Source organism: Salvelinus alpinus, chromosome 8, assembly GCF_045679555.1.
Source record: "Salvelinus alpinus chromosome 8, SLU_Salpinus.1, whole genome shotgun sequence".
NCBI classification, from domain to species: domain Eukaryota; kingdom Metazoa; phylum Chordata; class Actinopteri; order Salmoniformes; family Salmonidae; genus Salvelinus; species Salvelinus alpinus.
In genome coordinates this window covers 17621663-17629855 of record NC_092093.1, presented here as the reverse complement: position 1 = coordinate 17629855, position 8193 = coordinate 17621663, and the positions used below count along the sequence as shown (strand labels likewise).

General features: G+C 40.1%; 1 protein-coding gene across 2 annotated transcripts; it reads right to left on the bottom strand.

The window, feature by feature from the left end:
* Positions 1 to 2266: 2266 nt before the first annotated feature.
* Positions 2267 to 7892, bottom strand: LOC139582649 (left-right determination factor 2-like). 2 transcript variants are annotated; one of them, XM_071412840.1, is made up of 6 exons: positions 7764 to 7892; positions 6416 to 6546; positions 3857 to 4087; positions 3363 to 3609; positions 3001 to 3240; positions 2267 to 2868 (listed from the first exon to the last, which is right to left on the bottom strand). In XM_071412840.1, the coding sequence occupies exons 3-6, from the start codon at positions 4047 to 4049 to the stop codon at positions 2544 to 2546; spliced, it is 1005 nt and encodes a 334-aa protein (XP_071268941.1). In that variant the 5' UTR covers positions 4050 to 4087; positions 6416 to 6546; positions 7764 to 7892; the 3' UTR covers positions 2267 to 2543. The 2 variants fall into 2 exon arrangements, with proteins under 2 accessions (XP_071268941.1, XP_071268940.1); XM_071412839.1 differs by lacking the exons at positions 6416 to 6546; positions 7764 to 7892 and having other exon boundaries at positions 2426 to 2868; positions 3857 to 4183.
* Between the last annotated feature and the right edge of the window lie 301 nt (positions 7893 to 8193).

The following is an 8193-nucleotide window of genomic DNA, read 5'->3' as shown; positions in this document are numbered from 1 at the left end:
GTAGCCTACCAGCAGTGTTAAAGTGATGTGTGTTCCACTATAACATTGTGTTTCTAGATCCCTGAAAACAAACAATTGTATTGCGTGTCCATTTTGTGATTGTTTCATTAGCTTATTTAACATTTTATGAACATGGTGTACTGTATATAGGTGACCACCTTTTTCTTCTCTATCATTCCAAATTGTATGGATGACCATGAACTGATTTCCGTTATGCTTCGTGATAATGCAAGTGAAAAATAACTCAACCAAACAGATACATTTTTCATTAGAGTAATTTGTTTCAGCAATGTGTATTACTTAACTGAGTACTATTCAATTTAATATACTCATTAAGTTGTAGGTAACTTTTGGCTGAGATCTCTCTTTTTATTGAAAAATGTTTTGATATTTTGTGTTTCAGTTATGTTTTTTAAGTATTTTTGTCAATAAAGTGAATGATGCTGTTGAAATTGATTTTTTATGTATTATACAAACTAGAGCTTCTCCCTCAATCTCCAAGGGGAGGTTTCCCGGACATAGTTCATCCTAGTACTGGACTAAAAATATCAATTTAGAATCTACAATTAAAGTACTTTTTAGTCCAAGATTAGGCTTAATCTGTGTCTGAGAAACCTGCCCTAAAGGTTAACTTTATATCTGAATGTGATGTAAAAGGAAACCAAGCTGCCTATTGCTGCTGAATCTAACATTTCAGAAGTCTGGATGACACCAGCTGCTTTTCCAAACCAGGAGCACACAACAGGGTGCCTGGGATTGTCTCTTGGTATTGACTTTGAGATGTGTACCCAGACTACCCTCAGCTCTAAAGCCTTATGTACCCCATTAAAATGACAAGACCCCCCTCGCAGGCTGCAAATTGAGCCTTGATATTGTCTATAGAGTTCTCTCCGCAGGACAATGTCTGGGGCCTATTTATCTGCTAAACCAGATGTAAACATGGAGATGTAAATATGCGCTCTGAGATTTTGTGACAGTATCTGCTCCCTATTGGAAGCAAACAGCCAGCACACTCAGTCAGGAAGCCGATGTGAATGGTGCTCACCAAATCTGTTTAACAATGCCAGCGCATGGGCTTGTAAGTAAGCATTTCACGGTAGGGTCTACACTTGTTGTATTCGGAGCATGTGACAAATAAAGTTGTATTTGATTTGACATAGTGATATTGGTGTAAGGTTGCCTTGATGGCTATAGCCTGACATATAGTGATGGGTATAAGGATGCCTTGATGTCTATAGCCTGACATAGTGTGATGGGTGTAAGGATGCCTTGATGGCTATAGCCTGACATAGTGTGATGGGTGTAAGGATGCCTTGATGTCTATAGCCTGACATAGTGTGATGGGTGTAAGGATGCCTTGATGTCTATACCCTGACATAGTGTGATGGGTGTAAGGATGCCTTGATGTCTATAGCCTGACATAGTGTGATGGGTGTAAGGATGCCTTGATGGCTATAGCCTGACATAGTGTGATGGGTGTAAGGATGCCTTGATGGCTATAGTCTGACATAGTGATATTGGTGTAATGATGCCTTGATGTCTATAGCGTGATATTGGTATAAGGATGCCTTGATGGCTATAGCCTGACATAGTGATATTGGAGTAAGGATGCCTTGATGTCTATAGCCTGACATAGTGGGGTTGGTGTAAGGATGCCTTGATGGCTATAGTCTGACATAGTGATATTGGAGTAAGGATGCCTTGATGTCTATAGCCTGACATAGTGTGATGGGTATAAGGATACCTTGATGGCTATAGCCTGACATAGTATGATGGGTGTAAGGATACCTTGATGGCTATAGCCTGACATAGTGTGATGGGTGTAATGATGCCTTGATGTCTATAGCCTGACATAGTGGGGTGGGTGTAAGGATGCCTTGATGGCTATAGCCTGACATCGTGATATTGGTGTAAGGATGCCTTGATGACTATAGCCTGACATAGTGGGGTGGGTATAAGGATGCCCTGATGGCTATAGCCTGACATAGTGTGATGGGTGTAAGGATGCCTTGATGGCTATAGCCTGACATAGTGATATTGGTGTAAGGATGCCTTGATGGCTATAGCCTGACATAGTATGATGGGTGTAAGGATACCTTGATGGCTATAGCCTGACATAGTATGATAGGTATAAGGATGCCTTGATGGCTATAGCCTGACATAGTATGATGGGTGTAAAGATGCCTTGAGGTCTATAGCCTGACAGTATGATTTTCCCAATCGTGCCTTATGGAAAATAATAACAAAATCAGACTTCTTAATAGAAAAAAAATTATATTTAATTCTGAAATCATCCATAGTATTTACAGCTTAAAAATATAACATTTGAGACAAAATCAGACCGTTTCTCCTGAGCAATACAGTATACAACTCATACAGTCTAAATGATGAATTAATTATTTACAAAATATAATACAAAGTGCTTGTGAATAGAATTTGTCTCAAGAGATCTGTCATGCTCCCTCTTATTATATTCCCATTTTCAATAGAAAAGTACTTGGAGATAATTTGGAGGTGCCCTGCCCAGTCCACAACGCTTGACTTCAAACTATGGAGATGTTGTCCATGGTGCAGGCACACGACTCCACGATCATGTTGGGGAACTCGGCCACTTCTATCTCCGTGTAGTCACCCTTCTTGACCAGGTACATCATGGGCAGCGGTGCGCTCTCCGCGATGGTACACTTCCGCTCCCCGTAGCCGTAGTTGCGCTTGGGCTGCTTGCACCCCCCAGCGCATCGGTAGGCCTGGTAGCCCGCGGGTTCGATTATCCAATACTGGGTCCACGTGAGCGCGCGGAAATTGATGAAGTATTTTTCTCTGCAGCACGTGTCCTTATCTGGATTGATTTCACAGTCACCTCGAGACCTAAGCAGAAAATGAATAGGGAGTTGTAAGTTAACTTGCACTAATTGATGCGTAAAGGTAGGGTAATTGTTACTGGACCGACATGACAATGTAAAAAAATATTCTGAATCTGCATAACAAAGCGCGCCTTACCCAAACTCTTCGAGGTTGAGTGTGTATAGGATCAGTTCAGGTTTTCCCAAGGTGTTTTCCGTCTGGTCCTGGGTGGTAAAGTGGACACTCTTGGCCATTTCTGCCGCGTAGCTGCCAGGTCTCTCGCCCTCGATCCACACCTCCAGGTTCATAGGTGTTTTCTGCTGCGTCTTTGACCAATAGTGCACACCCTGGGTGACATCAAAGCTTATCCAGCCAGTCTCATGGATGGGGATCAACCTACAGGAAATAAATGGTTGATTAAAAACCTTGCACATAGGTTCTACATTATAAGAACAAAGAACAACACATTGCCTAAAGGAAATGATCTGGACATGACATGGCTTTGGGTAAAATCTTACCGTGAGTCCACCAGAGATGTTGTGTTGGAGCCGTTCTCCAGCATCTGAACCCAGTAGATGGAGACTCTGGCGTTGTTAACCGGACGGTGGTTCCTCTTCTCCGGCATGGAGCGCTTGTGAGGAGGGGCTTTCTTGTACAGTTTCAGTTCGGCCATGGTCACCTCGCTATTATGGGGGATGCGGGTGTCCATGTCAAAGACCATCCGTTGCCGAGTGGTGTCCGAGTACACAAACTCCCCATAGATGTCTAATGGAACAGAACATAGAAATTATTAAGTATTGAGTCTAAAATTCTCACTAACATGAATGGGTTGAAACTATGAGTGCACACAAAATGCGAGTACACAAAACAGTCATTTGTGCACCTGTACCAAACTCGGTCTGCAACAAGTATGTATAACATCCAAGCAATATATTGCTATTTTTATATATATAAAAATATATAATCAGATGTATTTTATGTCTCAAGCAGGCCTACTAGAAAATGATCTTACCTGCATTTCCTGGGATTCCCCTCAGAATCCCCGCCAAGCTTGGCAGAGACCTGCGCCGCCTTTCGTGGTGCAGCTTCAGCATTGACAGGTATTTATTCTTAATGTGCGCAGGAATGACAAGATTCTCCAAATCCCTTTTGTGAATTTTCGGAACTTCATCCAGTCCAAGTTTTTGAAGCAGGGCATCCTTCATGTCCGTGTGCGTGAAAGCTTTGGAGACGGTGAATAAAGCTGCAGCACACAAAACGCAAGCACGGAGAAAATCCATCATAAATCTTCCAAAAGGGTGCCTTGTCCAGCAAGGAGAAGACAACTACAGTAGCAGAGAAGCTCAGAGCGAGAAAGTGGTCCTCTGACATCAGGGGGCCCTTATAAACACCTGGCCCTCCCAGTCAGTCATTCGCATATTGAGAATGAGGGGGTTGGGCAGGGGGAACGATAGACTATCTCAACAAAAGTGTGACATTAAAAGCCACGTTCCCGTCAGGACATCAGAAGTGCAATACTTTAAAACGGCAACTATTTCACCAGATTATATTGTATCAGTTTAATTTATAGATTAATTTAAACACCATTCCTCTAAAATCATAAAGGGATTTTATACAATTTGTATCCTTCAATTTTATACAAAGCATTTGTAAAATTCAGTCTCCTCCATATCATTAGGAAGTCTAGTGATGTTTGTGGCAAAAACATAAATAAGTTGCAGTAACAAAACTCCTAAACACAGCATAGTTATTGGATTGTTATGGGTTGAGAATATTGAATTGATCCAGAGGCATATATGTAGTAGCCTATTTGTAGTGTAGTTCTAAGTAATGTTAGTTTGCAGGATGAGATGATTACAAATTGGTTGGTATTAAATGTTCCTATATGTTAAAATCATCCCAAAGGATGGACACTTGATTTATAAAATATTTTGATCAATACTTAAGTACATTTAATATATAATATATATTTATTTATAACAAATGCCTCCCATTGACTCTTCTTCTTGTTGTCGACATCTGCACAGGTGTTCCAGACAGCCCCTGCCCACGTGAACCTGTGCTGTACCCTCTCAGCCTACACACCCTAATGTGTACATTCCACTGGACAATATAAAGCAAGCCCAGTCTGGCAACTGTCTGTCAGTGTTTATTTCTGTCTGTCTAGCAGCCATTTTAGTTGATCAGGGGCACCATGTATGGCCCATCACTTGTGTGGGGAGGGGGGGGAGGAGGGGCCAAGGGGATTAGATGTTTATTCCAAACCCATCAGCCCTTCTGCCCCTCGGACAGATTAAAATGATTAGCCAAACAGACAGTTAATCCAAGGGCCGGAGTGAGGATGTGGATTGGGAGGCTCTTCACATGTTGATGATTATCTGATTCCACTGCAGGATTTGCCTTGCCTATTTTGTCACACAAACATTAGAAGAGTGGCTGGTTTTCCTAGAGTGGGCCCTAGTCTGTGTTTGTGTATTGGGGCTTATTTGTTCGGAGATGTCAGACAGACTAAAGGAGGACACAGGAAGAGTAAATGACAGATGACTGTCAGGGGGACATTGTTAGCCGCATCTTAAGACCACACTCAATGCCCTCCTCTGGAACTACTGTTTTCAAGGCTGTTACAAAATGTTTATTCTAGTGAGCCATTTACCTTATGTTCATATTCTTATATTTTATTATTGTTGTTGCATTGTCGAGAAGGAACCTGCAAGTAAGCATTTCGTTGGAGGATGTATACCATGTGTATCCTGTACATTATATACAACTAATAAAAGGATGTATACCATGTGTATCCTGTACAGTATATACAACTAATAAAAGGATGTATACCATGTGTATCCTGTACAGTATATACAACTAATAAAAGGATGTATACCATGTGTATCCTGTACAGTATATACAACTAATAAAGGGATGTATACCATGTGTATCCTGTACAGTATATACAACTAATAAAAGGATGTATACCATGTGTATCCTGTACAGTATATACAACTAATAAAAGGATGTATACCATGTGTATCCTGTACAGTATATACAACTAATAAAAGCTTGAAACTTGTTTCCCACTTATTAGTTAAAGTGCCTGAAATGTATGGCTACATACATCCAGACCTGGGTCAAATAGACTTGTCAAATACCTCAACTATGCATGATTTACTTTACCTGGTATACTGCCTATGGAATGTGCACCAAATTATATGACATACAGTATGTATTTGACCCAAGTCTGCATACATCAATCACTACATCCTAAAGTCTACATAAACATGTGAAACAATTATTTGCATTTTAAGAAATATTAAAATCAATACTACTTATATACATTATAGGCTACAATAATTCCCACACCAGTGAACGTGTGATCCTTTCACTAACAAAGTAGTTTGTAATGTAAAGTTGGAATATTCAATAAGATTGTCTGATGATTAGAAACACCACAGGAGACATGTGAATTCAGACCAGATGCATTGGGTCAGCCTATACATAGCCTATGGATTTCAGTGATCTCTTGAAAGCACAAAACTTTCCCTTCCATTTGGACCCCTAATTTAGTAAATTAAAATACCTCGTGTGATATTTGGCAGTCTTTCCCCCTTCCCTTCTCAATCACAGACAAGACAGGGCGCTGGTTCCAAGCACAGATGCATCTGATTCTCCCAATGTGCCATTCCTCTTCAATCAGAGGCCTGCCAGCTCCTACAATCAACAACAGAAGTGTTAGTTAACATCTCACATCTGCATTAGAAAAGCTGTCCAATTTATCTGTGATCCGCTTCCTTTTGTGAAACATAAAATCCCCCTCCCTATGCATCTAAACATTACAAAATGGTGTAATGATGCACATGACTGTAAAACCAAACATCCGTTCTCCTTCCATGGTTTGAATTGATTATAGAGAAAGAGCTTAAAATTACATTCATCAAAATGTAAAGTGTATAAGTTTCTGTACATTTGCATGGACTTCCATTTGCATGGACAAAATCAGCAGGCTAGGCCTATTATTTTGAGCATCTCAAATGAGAGAATGAAGCTGTGTAAAAGTCAATATTGAAGTTGTAGCCCACATTATTTAAATGACATTACATTATTGTCACTAACTTCCTAATTATGCTATATCATGCTTTATCCTGCCTGATCTCAACATAAAATATTGAAGAAATGCAATGTTTGCACATGAATTGCTCTACTTGTAGGCTAATTGCCCAGTGTTCAAGTGGCCAATGTTGGCCAATAATCCTGTGCAGGGACCAACAGACCAGGCTGGACAGTCAGTTGTATGGGCTATTTAATTGACAAGGCTATAGCCTAATTGTGTATATTTTATATTTGATCACAGTTAATAGGGTCTCCAAAGGAATATGAATACTTGGTTTTATCATAGTAGTTTATTTCTGTCTGTTCAGAAACTATTGGAGACTTATTATCTTGAAAAGGAATATTGTATCAAATTGCCTCTATGCCCTACCCAGGCTACAATAGTATACATCTATCTACTGTAGATGCTTACTTGACAGGTGAGATTCCATATTTGACATTGTTAAGAAATGATTGACAAACGTGATGTAAATCAATTAAAGTAACTTTTAATTACCTTCTGGATGATTGTCAAATCTACAATCGGTATCTGTACGCAACTCGTTTCGATTCAAAACATCAGTAAAAGGAGTCGGTAAAGTTCCAGGGCTCTCCAATCCTGTTCCTGGAGAGCTATCCTCCTATAGGTTTTCAAGTCAACCCCAGTTGTAAACTAACTAACCTGGTTCAGTTTATCAACCAGCTATGTATTAGAATCAAGTAGGCTAGATTAGGGTTGGAGCGAAAACCTACGGACGGTAGCTCTTCAGGAACAGCGTTCGAGAGTCCCGCGGTAAACGAATGAACGAACGTAAGTAATATCCTTGAATCAAACCTACCGGTACAAGGTAACCATCCCCATCGAATAATTATACAGAATTGACGGCTGCGAAGATTCGCCAGGGGGCGCGGTTGTTCCAAGATATGTCATCAGATCCAATTTGCCACTTCCTTGGCCTAGTACTAGCCTGTGTTGAAAATATAATAATAAACATGTTTGCTTTATTATTTCAACCCCGATACGCATATTTAATGGCACAGAATATAACACAATGGTTTTATACCTTCTAGATCATAGGGGTGGTGGAAGATTTTTTAACAAAATAAAATATAGTTTTTGAACACTATTTTCAACTGTTAAACCCATAACATGTTTGAACTATTGTCTTTGAAATGTAAATGCATTTCATGTTGATAGCTCGACAACATCATATTATGCTAGCAGTACTTTTATTTCTGATAATAAGCTGCAAGAATACCAACATTGGT